The sequence below is a fragment of the Bufo bufo genome, chromosome 2, assembly GCF_905171765.1.
Source record: "Bufo bufo chromosome 2, aBufBuf1.1, whole genome shotgun sequence".
Taxonomy (NCBI): domain Eukaryota; kingdom Metazoa; phylum Chordata; class Amphibia; order Anura; family Bufonidae; genus Bufo; species Bufo bufo.
Genome location: NC_053390.1, coordinates 78865466 through 78885310, shown reverse-complemented (window position 1 = coordinate 78885310; position 19845 = coordinate 78865466). Strand labels below are relative to the sequence as shown.

Genomic DNA, 19845 nt, shown 5'->3' with positions numbered 1-19845 from the left:
CTACCGTGGCATCAATCCCTTATCTGAAGGAGCACACAGATCTGCTGCAAGTGGTCCAAAGAGCCCCCTGGACCCTTCAGACCTCTTAGGGTCCCCACCGCCAGAAACTACCGCACGAAGGACCCCAGCAGACAACCGCCGACCATCCAGGAACTCCCTGGGAAGTTCTAGATCGGGGCCAAGTATTTATAGTGTTTTGCTGGTGAGCCATACCTCCTGTAGGCCATTCAGACTTAATGGACCAGCCCATCTTCTTACTCCCAATCAGGAGCCATATAAGGCTTTGTTGGTACGCCACATGTCCTGGAGGCTGTCCAAAAAACATGGTCCAGCCCATATGTTCACTCCCAACTAGGAGACTTATAGGGCTCTAAACCATCTTGTCCAGCCCATCTTCTCATTCTCCACTAGAAACATTATAGGGCTTCGTTGGTGTACTATTCTAATAGTCTTTATTAAAAATGTACAGCAGTTTCTGAGATACAGTGGTTAAAAATGAGTCTGTTTGCAAAGCTGTTCCAATCTGTTTTCTTTGAATACAGACATGGCTCGTGGGTAGCTCTCATCTTTGATCTCCTGACCTCAAACCCTCATAGCTCAATTCCTATCAAACTGATAAGTATATGGCTTAAGTATTTATAAAGCCAGGAGATCAGATATGAAAGAGCTACACATGAGCTGTCAGATTACGAAAGATTTTTAACCCATGTATCTCAGAAACATCTAAATAATAATAAAAGACAAATTGAAAAAAATATTTTTTTAGGCTAAACAAAGTAAAATGCAATCATAAAAAAATGCTCCGAAGGTGTATATAGCTTTTAAAGAGAGCGACATTGACACCCATTAAGGGTTTTCTGTATGTGCAATTCCCATATACCGTATATAGTCTTAGATTCTCACATGGCTCTGTGAAAATGGGACTTAGCTGTTCAAGGTCTGCCTATTCTGCTGACTAGGCGTGAATATCTTAAAGAGGTTTGCTTTGTGGTGCTTCAAAAGATCCATATACTTTAGAAGTTCATTCCTTTAAGTGTTAGAAATGCGTTGTAACGTTCACACACAACGAAAGACGATTACAGGATTAAGAGGCAAAAAGGCATTAAACCAGGTTCACACATGTGGACCCCACATTAGTGACTCAGACAGTGAACATGTTGGCAGATTTCAATTCCAATCTAAAGTTTATGCCAACAACAATGTTGTTACAGATTGCGGAAAAGGAAAAAACAGCACAGATGAAAATCAGGCAGAAAGGTTAGCTCGCTGTGGAGATGAAATGCACTTTATAAAGCACCTGAAGTAGAGAAGGGCGCTCAATTACGATATAAGTGCTACAAAGAACTAGCTGACTGCCTCAATGAATACTTCTGTTCAGTTTTTACAAAAGGAAAATTAAGAAGGACCTCAGTTAGGAAAGAAGACAAATGAATCTTTTGATGCCTGTGTTTTTACAGAGGAAGAGGTTCTAAGTCAGCTGTCTAAAATTAATACAAATAAGTAACAGGGGCCTGATGGGATACACCCAAAGCTATTAAAAGAGCTCAACGGTGAACTAGCAAAACCATTAACAGATTTATTTAACCAATCACTGGCAACAGGAGTAGTCCCAGAAGATTGGAAATTAGCAAATGTTGTGACCATTCACAAGAAAGGTAGTAGGGAGGAATCAGGCAATTAATGGAAACCATACTTAAGGAGAGGATTGTGTAACATCTAAAATCCCATGGAATGAAAGATGAAAAACAGCATGGGTTTACTTCAGGGAGATCATGTCAAACTAATCTTATTGATTTTTTGGATTGGGTGACTAAAATAATAGATGGAGGAGGTGCAGTAGACATCGCTTATCTAGACTTTAGTAAGGCTTTTGATACTGTCCCACATAGAAGGCTTATCAATAAATTGCAGTCTTTGGGCTTGGACTCCCATATTGTTGAATGGATCAGGCAGTGGCTGAGGGACAGACAACAGAGGGTTGTAGTCAATGGAGTATATTCAGACCATGGTCTTGTTACCAGTGGGGTACCTCAGGGATCTGTTCTGGGACCCATATTGTTTAATATCTTTATCAGCGAAATTGCAGAAGGCCTCGATGGTAAGGTGTGTCTTTTTGCTGATGACACAAAGATTTGTAACAGGGTTGATGTTCCTGGAGGGATACACCAAATGGAAAAGGATTTAGGAAAACTAGAGGAATGGTCAAAAATCTGGCAACTAAAATTTAATGTTGATAAGTGCAAGATAATGCACCTGGGGCGTAAAAACCCAAGAGCAGAATATAAAATCTGTGATACAGTCCTAACCTCAGTATCTGAGGAAAGGGATTTAGGGGTCATTATTTCAGAAGACTTAAAAGGTAGGCAGACAATGTCATAGAGCAGCAGGAAATGCTAGCAGAATGCTTGGGTGTATAGGGAGAGGCATTACCAGTAGAAAGAGGGAGGTGCTCATGCCGCTATTCAGAGCACTAGTGAGACCTCATTTGGAGTATTGTGCTCAGTACTGGAGACCATATCTCCAGAAGGATATTGATACTTTGGAGAGAGTTCAGAGAAGAGCTACTAAACTAGTACATGGATTGCAGGACAAAACTTACCAGGAAAGATTAAAGGACCTTAACATGTATAGCTTGGAAGAAAGGCGAGACAGAGGGGATATGATAAAAACTTTTAAAAATACATAAAGGGAATCAACAAGGTAAAAGAGGAGAGAATATTTAAAAGAAGAAAAACTGCTACAAGAGGACATAGTTTTAAATTAGAGGGGCAAAGGTTTAAAAGTAATATCAGGAAGTATTACTTTACTGAGAGAGTAGTGGATGCATGGAATAGCCTTCCTGCAGAAGTGATAGCTGCAAATACAGTGAGGGAGTTTAAGCATGCATGGGATAGGCATAAGGCTAGCCTTCATATAAGATAGGGCCAGGGGCTATCCATAGTATTTAGTATATTGGGCAGACTAGATGGGCCAAATGGTTATCATCTGCCGACACATTCTATGTTTCTATCCAGTTTTTGTTTCATCTGCTTGAGCAAAAATTATACGATTTTTACAAGGCATGTAGCGAATTTTGCAGAACTCACAAATCCCTGTCTCCAAGCCAAGTGAATACCTTTGGATGCTCACACACACACACACACACACACACGTACCCACCCCATACCAGCTAAATTCATCAAATGGTCATGCAGGTGACAAGCTCTACAGGTGTTACAACAGATGAAGTATGGAGCAGCCTCAAATGTTGGGAAGAACGTTTGGCCAAGGTAAACCAATGGATTGGACTGTGGACCTATGTAACAAACTTCTACCTGTGCTCCAGTACACCGCACAGGCACAGCCCCCTCTTGCTGTTTCCAGGGCGACCACCAGGACAGTGTTTCACTTTGTTTGAGGCTCCAAAATGGGTGGAGTGAAGCAGTCCATCATGTACAAAGAGACTTGCAAGGGCATTCCAGATATTTCCACTTTGCTGTAGATTGCGTTTGTGTGTGACTGTTTGCAGAACAGCAAATGGCTCTGTTGGCAAGAGTATGTCCAAATTCTTCCTCCGATCCCTCTGGCAGGGTCTAGGCTGGTACAAGCGGGACAGCTCCATCCCATGCAACTGGCATGCTCCTAGGTACTACGAAGACATTTTTCAGTTTGTGAGGGAACATCAACTAGAGGGCCTCAAGCCCCGCTTGTAGAAGTTCAAGACGATTCACAAGCTCAGGACTTGGTGAAGTCTATTTCAGGGCTCCCTGTTGACACTGCAAAGACAGTATGAACTAATGTGTCTTCAGAACCAACGAGCACAAGGACTTGTCACGAATGGCTATCCAAGGAGGCTTGCCCCATAAGTCATTCATACACACCCACAACCTGAGCAAAACCTGCTACTACCCCTGCTTTAACAGAGGAAACAACATACAACCTGTGCCCGGAGTGCCCCTTTGCACAGGGCCTGTTGAATGTCCTGGAACATGAACTCAAAGACTTTGTGCCCAGGAACAGCCTGCAGCACACCTCAATGCTGTATGGACCATTACCTGGGATTCATACTGTTTGGGCTATCCCGGAGGCATGATACCTTATATACTGTTTTAAGGATGCTATATGGTTTGCCAGGAATTGCCCTATTCTTAGGAGGGCGAGCATGTCCGTCCTGGACTGCCGCAGGCTTATCCAGAGTCAGCTCAGGGATTACAACATCTTGGACCGCCAGGACATTGATGATGAAGAAGGGGAGCATTAAAACACTCTCCCGCCCCTCTTTGTGTCTATCTTTCAATAAGGCTCTGGGTATGCAATTTTCCCTCTCTACCCACTTCTTCCCATCCCCCACCCCTTATCACTGTCTGTTGCTTTGTTGTGGGATTATGTTGTGAGTGTATAGGAATACTAGTGTAACATGCAGTGTGATTTATAGCGTAGGCTAGCCTGTGCTGTATATTACACTGCCATGCTATGTATGATGAATTTGATTATTTATTGGGTGCTGCCTCAAGGCCTGCACTGCGTCCAAGTACTTCATATATTTGTGTGACAACTTTGATCGTAATAAATTACTTTTTATATTGTAAAATCAGATGAATTTCTTGTAATCAACAATTCCTGGTAATTTTTGTTCCCATAAATCAGTGGTATGTGAGCACAGGGAAGTTTGCAATTTATCTTATTAAAAGGGAGTTTTATTCTTGCATACCTGCTGACATGATTAGGACATCAGCACATGTTGTGGATTACACATGGTTTTTTCAGTGCAGGTTTTAAAGCAGCAGCAAAGTAAATGAGATTTGCCAAATCTCATGTACACTTTGTGGTTCCTCAAGTTACAATATTAATTGGTTCCAGGGCGACTAGTGTGTTGAAACCATTGTAACTTAAAGGGGTTGTCTCATCATAGACTATGGGGGCATATCGCTAGGATATGCCCCCATTGTCTTATAGATGCGGGTCCCACTGCTGGGACGCGCACCTATATCGAGAACAGAGCCCCGCAAGGTGGTGGCTGGAGGACTCCAGTCCGGCCACCACCACGCCGGCTCCCCATAGAAGTGAATGGGAGCGGCTCCCATTCATTTCTATGGGGCCGACGGAAATAGGCGAGCCAGCGCCCCGCTATTTTCGCCGGCCCCATAGAAAATGAATGGAGGGCTGTTGCGCATGCGCAATGCGCCCTCCTTCATATGCCGAGGAAACTTCTGCACTTGCAGGAGGAGAATCTGGCACAATAGTTCATATTCACACTACTTAAAAAAAATAATAAATAAAAAGTCTGCAAGAGTTATGTTTGTCCTGCTCTCCCCAGGGACTACCTAGTGTTTTCAGCAGTTTTGTATGGTCAAAACTGCTGACAGATTTCATCTAAAGGTGTTCTCCTCTTTTTATGTTGACAGCCTATTCTTGCTGATCTGATACGGATTACCCATCCTGAGGATAGGTCATCAATATGGCAAAAGCGTCGAACCTCTTTAAGTGTATACATCATCATCATCATCATCTTCACCTTCCAGCAGAATGTAATGCCCAATTTCCTGCCTACAGATATTTCTATAAACGTTTGGAAACCTCCTCAGTCCGAAAATAAAATGAATACTAGGCAAGGAGGAGGGGGATGCAGCTGCAGTTTCTCTCCCACACACTAAGAGGAAAAGGAGGAGCAGCAGGAAGGAGACAATTGATACAGAAACCAAGAAGAGCCTACCCACTCATCAGGCATTGAGAATCCGACACAAGGATGTAAAAAGCAAAATCCGTACGAAAGACTCCAAATTTCTGACTCCACTACACCCAAAACCTCAGGATTTAAAACTGTTTTACAGCAGTAGGAAGTAAGGGCATAAAGTTACAATATGCATTTGCTTCCTAATCGTGGGGGTACGACAGCTGGGACTACATGAACAGTAAATTAAAAGAGCTGCAGCAACAGTTAAAGGGGTTCTCCAAAACTAAAATTGCGGCCCAGTCCTCCCCGGAGTGGGGGTTACCTGATCGCCGCCGCTGGATCCGGTCTCCTGGGCTCCCAGGCTGGCAGTTCAACTTCCACGTGACTGCTGCAGCCAATCACGGGCCGCATCGTGACCTGCTTCCATTGCGTCACATGGGGTCTAGCAGGTCTGGACCATTATAGGTATTGGATAACCCCTTTAAGTGCTGCACCCCCTAAAGCGATTTTTCCTTGCACAAAAACACCCTCTATTTCACACAGCCCCAATAATGCCAATGGAAAGTTGTTACAGTTCACACCACAGGCAGCGGCTAGGAGCAATGACGTCCCTTTGTTTCAGGATTGGGACCCCCACAGATCTTAGGACTCTGGCATTCCCATGGGATATACCATACCAGCCTCAGATGAGATTACCCATTAAATCTAATGAAATAAATGATCCACCAGCAGAAGTGAACAGGGCTGCAGTAACTTACCTTCAGCAGCTGTTTTCCAACAGTTGGGCTCATTTTCTCATCAATCATGAGAATTACAATTCCTCTTTCATCCATGCCACGTCTCCCGGCACGTCCAGACATCTGTATGTATTCCCCTGAAGAAATCTAACAGAAAAAAAATAATACTAATTATACTGATGAATTTTGAAAGAATTGATTTTTAGACCTCAAAAGGAGTAACAATTAAAGGATTTTTCCTTCCTCTTATTAAAAGAACAAAGAGAGGGTGACTCACCCAGCGAAAGTCTTTGCCGTCAAATTTCCGAGCACTTGTGAATAAGACAGTCCTGGCCGGCATGTTTATACCCATGGCAAACGTCTCAGTGGCAAATAAAGCCTATTGAGAAATAGATGTAATTAGGAAAGGCGCAGAGCTGTGCAGCGACAAAATGATGGCAGACACACAAACAGGACATTATCTCTGGTTCCAAGAAAACAAGAATCCAAAGCTTATAAACTAGGAGAGTCATTTATGACCAAATATACAGCACTTTTTGGCGTTTATTTGCAGCAGATTTTGCGAGAAGCGTCATTTGTGGCAAAATCAGCGACTTCTTCCCCTTTCACACCACGTACGCCAGTTCATAAAACAGGGGGCATGGTGTGGGCAGGGAAGAGGGCGGGCCGGCAGCCCCATCTCATTTATCATTATCTGGAGTAGTATATTATCTAAATGTATGCCAGCAAGGGAGATGTTGTATGCACCCAAGTTACGTAGAGGCCGGCGGCGCCTCTACATAACTTAGGCGGAACAAGCACCAGCGCAAGGTTAAGACAGTCGTCTAAAACGCTGGTCTTAATAAATGAACCCATGTAAGACCACTGGGGTACAGGAGGAAGAATTAAATACAGGCCCCTATTGCAATCACATGATCAGAATCTAAAATTTTAAACATCAAAAGCAAAGGGGGAATCTTTAAAGAGGACCTGTCACCGCTCCTGACAGGTCTGTTTTAATAGCTACATGCATTCCCCATGTAGCATCTATTCTTATGTCTGTATGTTGTGCCATTCCTTTATTATTCCTACTAGAAGTTCTGAATGAATTGCTATTAGCTTTCAGTAAGGGTACAGAGGTGAGGTAACCAGTTGGGGGGGGGGGGGGGTGTCCCTGCACAGACTGACTCTATCCAATCAGTGCTGCCATTTTCAGTCTGTGCAGGGACACACCCCCAACTGGTTACCTCCCTCTGTACCCTTACTGAAAGCCAATAGCAATTCATTCAGAACTTCTAGTAGGAATAATAAAGGAATGGCACAACATAGAGCCATAAGAATAGATGCTCCAGAATTGTTAGTACATGGGGAACGCATGAAGCTATTAAAACAGACATGTCAGGAGTGGTAAAAGGTCCTCTTTAAAGTATAACTGTCGTATTTTTTTTTGAGTATTGGATTGTAGGGATTAATATCACCTTGGTGGCCCCATTTCAATTCTTCACTGTGTACTCAATTACCCCTTAATTCCACAGTTTTGTTCCCTGTACTGCCTACTTTTACCTGTGCTTAAAATAGAGTTGCTAGGCATGGAGGACGCTGCGTGCAGGGTCACATTACTGACAGCCAGGGACTGTAAGTAAATGATTAAAGCCAGGTCCTCCCCAGCAGCTGATAACAGTGCCTGGGCTGTGTGCACTTCTCCCTGTCCCTGCGCTTGGCAGACGCTCCCTCACTCAGCAGAGCTGGAGAATGCAGAGTTGAAGCAGCACAGACCAGGGAAGGGAGATCTGCCATCTGCTCAGTGTATAAATGAAAGCAACATGTGGTAAGAGGACCCCTTTGTGCTGCAGGAGATTAACCCTTTAGGGGGGAGGGCTCTGGTTACTGACACTTTTAGGGGGCTATTGTTACTGGCTAGTGAGGGCAGGCGGGATTAGCCTCAGGGTGAGGGCAGTGGCGGCCATCTTAACTGAATATTGAAATTGCAGTTTTATGCAGACTGGTTGCTAAGGGCTGAATCTTATTAAATATGGGGTAAGTCAGTCTAATAGTAACGGATTCTGGAATATCATGTTATTAGTAACTACATATATGAAAATTTAAATTGGGGTCTAAGTGTGACAGTTATCCTTTAAGGGTCATACATTTTTATTTTAATGTATAGCAGGAACTGGCTCTGAACTTGTGCTTTACCAAAGAGTTACTAAGAAAAACCCGTCTTCAGCACAGCACTGTACATTAAAGGGTTTCTATCACTTCGTATGACATAATTAGCTGTCAGACACTAGCGATCTGCTAGTGTCTGCTCTGGCCAACCATCCTACTATAATCACTTGTGGGGCAGCGGTTTTGCTAAAAAACTAACTTTTATAAATATGCTAATGAGCCTCTAGGTGCTATGTGGGCGTCATTAGCACCTAGAGGCTCCGTCTACCTTCATACACAGCCGCCGCCCAGCGCGTCCCTCCAGCCCGCCCATGTCCTCCTCCGTGTGACGCAGCGGACAAGTTCTCGCGCATGCGTCGTGCGCGGCTGTATTCGGCGCGTTTGAGATCTCAGCTCGGAGCGGTCAGACATTCAATGCGCATGCGCGGCTGTATTCGGCGCATGCGCATTGAATGTCTGACCGCTCCGAGCTGAGATCTCAAATGCGCCGAATACAGCCGCGCACGGCGCATGCGCGAGAACTTGTCCGCTGCGTCACACGGAGGAGGACATGGGCGGGCTGGAGGGACGCGCTGGGCGGCGGCTGTGTATGAAGGTAGACATAGCCTCTAGGTGCTAATGACGCCCACATAGCACCTAGAGGCTCATTAGCATATTTATAAAAGTTAGTTTTTTAGCAAAACCGCTGCCCCACAAGTGATTATAGTAGGATGGTTGGCCAGAGCAGACACTAGCAGATCGCTAGTGTCTGACAGCTAATTATGTCATACGAAGTGACAGAAACCCTTTAAGATGCAGGGCCATCCTGCTGCTGCCCTCACTGCCTCCCTCCTAGACATCGATATCACTTATCTTACATGCTATAAAACTACTTATCCCGTTTCCCTGCTTCTCGGCCTTTTGGCTAAGATCAAGTGTAGTATCTGTGCTCATCGATTCCTGGTGGACAGAGCTCTGCCAGGATGTAGAACACGGTCGTCCCTAGCGTGTACGGCTTGGGCCATTAGTGCCCTATGCACTATGCCAGATTGAAGCCAGGGGCTGAGATGTTTAAAAGCCCGGGGTGCAGAAGTGCCCCAGGAGGGGCGACCCTGGGGTGCCTGAACTCACTGGGGATGGGAGCCCACCGAGTGATGGCACATTTGCACGAACTACACTTACTCACATTTTGAGTGCACACACCTCTATGATTCCAGCCGTATGACCGGGCTGAGCTTCAGCGAACATTCACTATTTCATTTTTTTTGTTCACTGTTCCCTTTGGAAAGCGGCGCCTTTAAGGGTACCCCCCTAGAGGTCTAGGGGGGGGGGGGGGGGGGATGTGTGTGTGGCCATCCTGGTTCCGAACCCCCCTGCAAAACCCCTTGGGCTCTCCCTTCAGGCATAGCCCAGCTTAGCTCCGTGCCGACACCTTGGGTGGCAGCCTAGGTGATGGCTGGAGCACAGATTTGGCGTACCCTTGGCTTCGGCTGGGAGTTGCCGGTTTGGTCTCGGTCCCACGCAGGTGCCTTCTGGACCGGAGGGACTGGGAAAGGTTTATGGGAGGCCCTTTTCTTATGGAGAGGGCCTGCGATGGACCGTAACCTTGTGCACATTTTTGTGTGGCACGCTGCACAATTTAGTTGCACAGGCGCAGAAAGCACGCTTCTCTGGCTTTACAAAAAAAAAAAGTCTGATTGTTTTATATTATGTAACTTCAGTGATATTCATGTCTAGGAGGGAGGCAGTGAGGGTAGCAGCAGGCTCATTCTGCATCTAAGGGCTAATTAACACAACTATATATTTGCATAAAATTGCGGAACAAATGCGGATCCGTTCACTTCAATGGGGCAAAGAAAATCTGAAAACACACTGTTGACAACAATAGGCATTTCTATCATAGGGATGGCCGTTCCGCAAAAGGAGGACCGCACAAAGCCAGTATCAGTGTTCTGCGGACCGCAAAAACTGATAGTCGTCTGAATGAGCCCTAACAGTGAGCATCTTCAGTGTACAGGGCTGTGCTAAACATTGAAGTTCGAGCACAACTCCAGAGTCCTTTTACTAATAAAGTACATAAACGCTTATAATCACTTAAAAAAAAAATAATTAACAGTTACATTTAAAATGCGTATTCCCACCATAGGCTCTTATCCCCTACCCACAGGATAATGGATAAGTATCTGATAAGCGATTACAACCAATTACAAGAACAAATTACCAGGTCCCCAGAGTGAATGGTGCGACCATTCTATTCATCTCCTTGGGACTGCCGGAGACAGACGAGCGCTGTACTGTTCTCAACAGATCCTCACGGCTGCCTGTCCATTACTTCTGTCACCTCATTCTTGTAATTGGCGATAGTCCCAGTGGTTGGCAGAACATTTTGCATATAAGAAAAAGGCCAATTTCCAGCTTTGGACAAACCCATTTTTTTATTAGAAAAAACCCCCAATAATAAACAGTCATCTGTAGATTAATCCACGTGCAAGTCTTAATCTTCCCTGCAGCGCCACCACATGGTAAGTGGAACATTACACAGAACTTAATGGACTGTCTGAATGTCCAGTCCTCCAGGGCAAAGGACGCTCTTAGTAGCCGATCTCTGCTCTAATAACGAACAAGTCTTCTTAATATCAATACCAAGAGGTTTACCTTGAGTAATCCTTCAGAGAACAGAATCTCGATTGTTTCCTTCAGAATGGGGAGCAGACCTCCATGATGGATTCCGATACCTCTCTTGAGAAGAGGCAGAACGTGTTCCACCTATACATACAGAAATCCAAATATCACTCTGCAGATGGATAACACAACAGTATGTCCAGAATGATGGACGGTCAGTGCTGCTCAAGTCTTTAGCTAAATTGGGCCACCTCGATGGAAAGCCTCTGCTCTGAACTCCTTTGACATTTCTGAAAGATTAACCTTACTGGAAATTAGACAGCATTGTGTGAGGTGGACATGTGCCGGAGATCTCAAAAGAGGGATTTACACCACACACTTGTTCCCGATAATAGCCCCATATAAATGTGCTGCCGATCACCCGATGAGTGAGCCAAACGCTCTTTCATCAGGTGAAATGATCTTTCATGCAGCACATTAAAGGGGTTCTCCGGGCTTTTAACCCCTTAAGGACAGAGGGCGTACGTCCTAAGTTTAAATCGAGATTGCGGAGCAGGATGCCGGCATCCTGTCACAACGCGGGGGGGGGGGTGTCATGTGGGGTTGTGGACGGTGGGGGCGGTGCGGGAGGTGCGGCACGCGGATCATTGTGTAAAACTTGCATAAATATATAAAAATATCACATGACCTAACCCCTCAGGTGACCACCGTAAAAAAAAAAAAAAAAAAAAAAGGGTAAAAAAAAGCCATTTGTCATCTTACGTCACAAAAAGTGTAATAGCAAGCGATCAAAAAGTTATATGCACCCCAAAATAGTGCCAATCAAACCGTGAGCTCATCCCCAAAAAAATGAGACCCTACTTAAGATAATCGCCCAAAAACTGAAAAAACTATGGCTCTTAGACTATGGAGACAAACATTTTTTTTGTTTTAAAAATGAAATCAGTGTGTAAAACTTACATAAATAAAAAAAAATAGTATACATATTAGGTATCGCCGCGTCCGTGACAACCTGCTCTATAAAATTACCACATGATCTAACCTGTCAGATGAATGTTGTAAATAACAAACAAAAAAACGTGCCAAAAAAGCTATTTCTTGTTACCTTGCCGCACAGAAAAGTGTAATATAGAGCAACCAAAAATCATATGTACCCTAAACTAGTACCAACAAAACTGCCACCCTATCCCGTAGTTTCTAAAATGGGGTCACTTTTTTGGAGTTTATACTCTAGGGGTGCATCAGGGGGGCTTCAAATGGGACATGGTGTCAAAAACACCAGTCCAGCAAAATCTGGCTTCCAAAAACCATACGGCGCACCTTTCCCTCTACGCCCTACTGTGTGCCCGTACAGTAGTTTACGGCCACATATGGGGTGTTTCTGTAAACGGCAGAGTCAGGGCAATAAAGATAGTCTTGTTTGGTTGTTAACCCTTGCTTTGTTAGTGGAAAAAATGGGTTAAAATGGAAAATTAGGCAAAAAAATGAAATTCTCAAATTTCATCCCCATTTGCCAATAACTCTTGTGCAACACCTAAAGGGTTAACAGTTTGTAAAATCTGTTTTGAATACCTTGAGGGGTGTAGTTTATAGAATGGGGTCATTTTTGGGCGGTTTCTATTATGTAAGCCTCGCAAAGTGACTTCAGACCTGTGGTGGTCCCTAAAAATTGGGTTTTTGTAAGTTTCTGAAAAATATCAAGATTTGATTCTAAACTTCTAAGCCTTGTAACATCCCCAAAATGTAAAGTCATCACAGTTTTGGGGGGTATTACTATGTATTACAGAAGTAGAGAAACTGAAACTTTGAAATTTGCAAATTTTTCCAAATTTTTGGTAAATTAAGTATTTTTTTTATGCAAAAAAAAATTATTATTTTGACTTCATTTTACCAGTGTCATGAAGTACAATATGTGACGAAAAAACAGTCTCAGAATGGCCTGGATAAGTCAAAGTGTTTTAAAGTTATCAGCACTTAAAGTGACACTGGTCAGATTTGCAAAAAATGGCCAAGTCCTTAAGGTGAAATATGGCTGAGTCCTTAAGGGGTTAATATTGATCTATCCTGACGATAGGTCATCATCAATATCAAATCAGCAGGGGTCAAACACCCGGTACCCCTGCCTATCAGCTGTATATAGGGAAGGCGTGCGCGCCGTCTTTAGTCTCTCTTCCTGCTCACCTCTGCTTTGCCATAGACAGCAGCGGTGAGCAGGAAGAGACATGGGAGACGGCACGTGCGCCATCTCCTCATACAGCTGATGAGCGGATCCCCGCCGATCTGATACTGATGACCTATCCTGAGGACAGGTCATCAATATAGAGGAGCCTGGAGAACCTCTTTAAATCATCATTTTATTCTGTCTGAACAACGATCTGCTGGCCAGAGACAATGAATTTGAATGAGAACAAGTGATGGCAGCAGCTATTTCTGGTTCATATACAGTTGAGGAGATTGCTGCGTATAAATGCTGCTCTCACCTGCACTAAGGAGCAGACAATTATCTGGAAGGAATGGTCCCCTCTCGATAACTGCCTGCTCCATCAGCACACGTAAATGCATTTTAAATAGTGTCAAAGGGGGTTATAGATTTGTAAGTGAGAGGAGAGCAAGTTCATGGACTGAATGGAAGTAAATAAAAAGACCTCACGCTTCCATATATTTTAACAGGGCATATGGATGTGAGTTTGTCTTATAGGGATCAGGGGGTGTCCGACCCCTGGAACCCCCACAATCACCTGTTTGAAGGTTCTGCCACCTCTTCAATCACCTACTCAGCAAAGTTCTGTGCTTAGTATTGCCTCTCAATCCCATTCACTGGAATTTGACTGATGGACATGATGTCACAGGCTAGATCGCTAATCCGAACACCAGGACCCCTTCCCACAGCTGAATAGTGGGGGTGCTAAGGGTTGGACCCCAATTGATCAGATAATGACGACCTATCCTGAGAATAGGTCATCACTGGAAAACGGCTTTAATGAAGCTACCTCTCTAAGTGGGCGGCAAGAGCTGCGTGCATACTTAGTGAAGGGGCCTCAGAGAACCATCAATGGATGTTCCGATGCTCTCCTGCATGCACTTGCTCCATTTTAGGGGCTACAGGCGTGCCCCCGTTCCCGTGATCGGTAGGACCCCCACCAACCAAATAGTTATCCCCTATACTGTGGAACAACTGGAATAACCCTTTAAGCATTAGGTAGATTTATAACTTTAAAACCTGGAGAACTGACCTGTGGGAGCTTCTTATCCTCATCAGACAAACAATCTATGGCGTTATTGAAAACTTCCTCCACCATCTTTTTCTCATCATCTAGGAGGGAAGAAAGGGCACACAATCTGATCAATTTGATCATCTCTGCCTTTCATGCAGTCACACAACATACACCACAACTCATTGGCCAGAGGAACGTGCAAGACACAGCCAAGCCCTGAACACAAATGGAGTATGAGCGAGAGCAGACCGTACCAGAGTTGAAGTCCAGCTTAGACATCTGAAGGGCGTAAGCCTCACATTCTTTCTTGCTGAAGCTGAAAATAATGACCGGCTGGAAGTTGCGCTCCATGATCATCTTCACAATCTTGAACACATTAGAGGGACCTGGAATCAGAAAGCAGATTAGATATACATGTGGTGGTGGATTATGCTGCCTCTAGCAAGATAACAGAATAGGAATTAAAAAAATATATATGTGTCTATTGCACAATACACTTAGGGTCCATTCACACGTCCGTTTTGGTGTTCCGCATCCGTTCCGATTAAAAACGGAACGTTATGCGGATCCATTCATTTTCAATGGAATCCGCAAATAATTGGACAGCACTCATGGTGCTCTCCGATTCCGTGATTCCGTTCCGTGGGTTCCGTTATTCGGATCCTGGAAAAAAAAATATACCCTGTCCTACTATTTGTCCGATTTTGCGTTCCGTCATCCCATTCTAGTCAATGGATCCGTCAAAAATGCGGATGACATGCTAAAAGCATCCTCATGTCATCAAGATTTTCGGATCCGCAAAAAATAGGAACGTTTATCTGGAAAGGTAAAAATACTGACGTGTGAATGCACCCTTATACTGTGCTGAGAGATTTTCAATAAGTTATCTCCTATTCATTTGTTTCTTGGTTACCATCTATGGGAAAGCTAGGTGACAACTATGGAAGCTGTAGTCACCCGGCTCTCCAAGTGACAGATGTAACCAAGTATTTACAGGTGATTTTTATATATTTATTTTTAATATGGTCACTGATTTTAAAGAGGTTGTGCAAGAATGGGGTGGTTTTGACAGACCCAGCCACTTTACCGGACCTGTGAAGGGAGATGCTTCCTTACAGCTCCTTTTCCTCCAGGCCTACGATGCTCCACTAGGCTCCCTTGCTGACAACATCCGGCTTGACATCATCACAACCAATCACTGGCTGCGGTGGAGACCAGATCCGTGACCATTTGTCATGACTTAAGGGAAGCTGGTCACAGCCTCGGCCGGTGATTGGCTGCCGGGAGCGTCAAACCAGACGCGTTCAGTAAGGTATCCCAGCGGAGAGTTGCAGCCCTAGAGGAGAAGGAGCGAGGGGGCCAGCAACGGGAAGCAGGTCAGTAAGCTTCCCTTTACAGGTCTGGTAAAGTTGGGGCCAAACTACTTCCATTCTTGTACAACCCTTTATGGGTAACAACAGAGGGAGCACTCCATGCAAAAAAATACCAAGTGCGCTTCATCAAGATCCTAACAGCTGCCACTACATATGTGAGAGGGCTTCATGTAAAAGGACTGGGCACCAAGGGGTTAAAAGGCTAGTCAAAACACCGAATACAACGGGTAGTATATAAGAAATTGTGACATCTGTACCTTTAGTTCCTCCTTTTCTGCCTTTTTGATCGCCCTTAGCCAGCTCCCCTGCGTCGCGTAGAACCTGCATGGCTGTGTTAAAATTGTCTTCCCTGAAGTCACCCTTTCAAAAAGCGATAAAAACATTGTGTAGCCGTGCAATATAAGGCTGCGCCAAAGCGGCAAATGTTTTAATTCACAAGCGTGTGACTGTATAGTGAAGTGCACAACTCACATTTTCATCGACAACAAGATGCAGTCCGTCCCCGCCGGCTGGGAAGATGTAATGCTGTAATGGAGTAGGCCGGTAGTCCGTGTAGATGACATGGCAAGGCTGGGGGGGGGGGAGCAAAAAGATTTTAAAACTTTGACAGAAAAAAATAAGGGTGAATTCACATCAGCGTTTCAACAATCAGTTTAAAATGGGATTAAAACGGAAAATAACAGAATAGCTAAAATTGAGTAGAATAGACCAAAACAACGGAAATCAGACACAATGTTGTTTTCCGTTTTATCCAACTCTATTGGGACGGATTAAAACGGAATGTCTTTAAAACGTTCCATTTGGCTTTCCGTTTTAGCAATTCTTTTATTTTCCATTTTAAATCCATATGAACGGAATGCTATAAAAAAAAAAAGCGAAGAGTTAGTATGAATTCCCCCTAATGCCAGCCAACACTAAAAATTCAGTAGCAATACATGAGAACATTTGCTTTTATATTTCCTACTTATTAGATAGGTTATCTACTAGGAATGGAAACTATATGAAGAACAAGAGATGCAAAGTCTGAAAAACAGTCTGTTTATTCAGCAGGAGGTATGAGCGCCATCTATTGGGCTTCTACGCCTGTAGCAGCCTATACACTAAGTGACCAAAGGTAATAGGAGGAATGGGCGCCATCTATTGGGCATCTACGCCTGCAGCCGCCAATACACTAAGTGACCAAAGGTAATAGGAGAAATGAGCGCCATCTATTGGGCATATACGCCTGCAGCAGCCTATACACTAAGTAACCAAAGGTAATAGGAGGAATGAGCGCCATCTATTGGACTCACACGCCTGCAGCAGCCTATACTACCAAAACACCCAGTGACAAAAGGGTAAAAGGAAGAATGAGCGCCCTCTATTGGGCTCACACGACTGCAGCAGCCAATACACTAAGTGACCAAAGGTAATAGGAGAAATGAGCGCCATCTATTGGACTCTCACGCCAGCAGCAGCTTATACAACTAAAACACCCTGTGACAAAAGGTAGTTGGAGGAATGAGCGCCCTCTATTGGGATCACATCTGTAGCAGCCTAAACACGAAGGGCTCAAGCATACGAATGTATTTTTTTCTGTCTATAGTTTTTTCCCGCGTCCGGTATGGTGAACCATTCACTTCAATGAGGCCGCAAAAACAACAGAAATGACTCCATGTGCATTCCGAGTCCATATGCCCACACAGCCATGCCACAAAAAATAATAAATGTCACATACATGTCCTATTATTGTCTGCATTATGGACAAGGATAGGACTGTTCTATTATAGACCGGACATTCTGTTCCGCAAAATGTAGAACGCACGAGACCGATATCCATGTTTTGCAGATCCACAATTTACGGATGGCAAAACAGACAACAGTCGTTAGGCCCTTTCCGTCCGGATGCAATGAGCGTAGCGAATGCATAGCATCAGGACTGAATCCTGACCCATTCATTTCAATGGGTCCAAGTACATGATCATCATTTTTTCACTGATTATCTTTGCGTTCAGGAAAAAAAATATATATATATATATATTAGAACATGTTCTATAATGTAGAATAAAATTAACTGGGCACTCTCAGGATATCTGCACCAATTGAAATTTATTAGCATATATTACAATAGCACTAAAGAACAGTATGTATTGGCGGTAATAATAAACTATATAACAATATATAAATAAACACACAACATGCAGTAATATGTAAAACAACTGGAAAATAGAGCTCTAAAATGTGATAAAATCGAGGAGTAAAATTGGAATACTTGATAGTAAAATGATCGTATAAATACTCAGCCGAATATTTATATGGAAAAGTCACCTCGGATACTGGTCGCAATAAACTGTGTCCTCTAATAATGTCCTATTCGATTGACAGGGGTATCCAAAACTACAGTCCCAATACGTGGTCCACTGAACCAACTTTAAGCGGCGTCCCGCTCATCACATCCACCAGCAGCGTCTCACTGGACTAAGAGTCATATGAAAAAGTGCTGGATAAAATCGCTGGATAAAATCAAACGGTCTTGCCGTCTCCCTTGATAGTTCAACGAAAGTAATAGTATGGTCCTCTGAGTCTGTAGACCGATAGTTCGTCAATAGATTTGCACACTGGCAATTGTAAGCTTACTGAGGAAGGGGTAATGTGATACCCCGAAACGCGTCTAGCCTAGACAGGACCCCAGAAACTTGGACCACTTGGGAATTTGGAATCTACTGGATATCTGTTAAGAAGGAATCGTCTGTCACACGAATGGCTCATTGGAATACAACCTGTAAGGCCTGAGTCCATGTGGAAGGCCTGAACACATGAGCCAAACAATTGCCAGTGTGCAAATCTATTGACGAACTATCGGTCTACAGACTCAGAGGACCATACTGTTACCTTCGTTGAACTATCAAGGGAGACGGTAAGACCGTTTGATTTTATCCAGCGATTTTATCCAGCACTTTTTCATATGACTCTTAGTCCAGTGAGACGCTGCTGGTGGATGTGATGAGCGGGACGCCGCTTAAAGTTGGTTCAGTGGACCACGTATTGGGACTGTAGTTTTGGATACCCCTGTCATTCAATCGAATAGGACATTATTAGAGGACACCGTTTATTGCGACCAGTATCAGAGGTGACTTTTCCATATAAATATTCGGCTGAGTATTTATACGATCATTTTACTATCGAGTATTCCAATTTTACTCCTCGATTTTAACATTTTTTAGAGCTCTATTTTCCAGTTGTTTTATATATTACTGCATGTTGTGTGTTTATTTATATATTGTTATATAGTGTTTATTATTACCGCCAATACATACTGTTTAGTGCTATTGTAATATATGCTAATAAATTTCAATTGGTGCAGATATCCTAAGAGTGCCCAGTTAATTTTATTCTATATTTATTACTTCTGGGAGTGGACAGGGTGAGTCCACCCGACTGAGTGCACCTCTTGGGGCTGTAGTTACTCTTGTGCGTCACATTTATTTTTATTTTTCTAATGTTCTATAAATGTGTTTTTCACACAGCTCTGGCACCACAGAAAGGAATGCGGCTTGCATGAAAAAACAGACAGAAAAAAAATATGCACACAAAGTGAGTGGAATAAAAAAAAAGATTGATTGAACTTGTGTGCAGAACCATTGATTTTCCCCTAAACAGATCCTGACCAGATCCGTATCGTGTGAAAGAGCCCTATGTGACGAAGGACAACAGGAATGAACGCACGTCGGCAGCGGACTCACACGCCTGTAAGCAGCCTAAACACCAATTGACCAAAGGTAATATGAGAAATGAGCCCCATCTATTGGGCTCACACGCCTGTAGCAGAATAAACACCAATTGACCAAAGGCAATAGGAGAAACGAGCGCCATCTATTGGGCTCACACGCCTGTAGCAGCCTATACACCAATTGACCAAAGGCAATAGGAGAAACGAGCGCCATCTATTGGGATCACACGCCTGTAGCAGGATAAAAACCAATTGACTAAAGGCAATAGGAGAAATGAGCGCCATCTATTGGGCTCACACACCTGTAGCAGCCTGTACACCAATTGACCAAAGGCAATAGGAGAAACGAGCGCCATCTATAGGGATCACACGCCTGTAGCAGCCTGTACACCAATTGACCAAAGGCAAT

At 43.9% G+C, this 19845-nt stretch overlaps 1 protein-coding gene and 1 pseudogene across 1 annotated transcript in view; one reads left to right on the top strand and one right to left on the bottom strand.

Moving 5' to 3' along the window:
* MTREX (Mtr4 exosome RNA helicase) overlaps positions 1 to 19845 on the bottom strand; it is a 102913-nt gene that overhangs the window by 41853 nt on the left and 41215 nt on the right. The window contains exons 9-15 of the mRNA XM_040421255.1: positions 16199 to 16297; positions 15985 to 16087; positions 14609 to 14740; positions 14373 to 14452; positions 11173 to 11283; positions 6668 to 6769; positions 6412 to 6537 (exon numbers count right to left, since the gene is read on the bottom strand). Coding sequence (XP_040277189.1) covers positions 6412 to 6537; positions 6668 to 6769; positions 11173 to 11283; positions 14373 to 14452; positions 14609 to 14740; positions 15985 to 16087; positions 16199 to 16297 — 753 coding nt within the window. The remainder of the gene's footprint in view (positions 1 to 6411; positions 6538 to 6667; positions 6770 to 11172; positions 11284 to 14372; positions 14453 to 14608; positions 14741 to 15984; positions 16088 to 16198; positions 16298 to 19845) is intronic.
* On the top strand, positions 9423 to 9535 carry LOC120992979 (annotated as a pseudogene).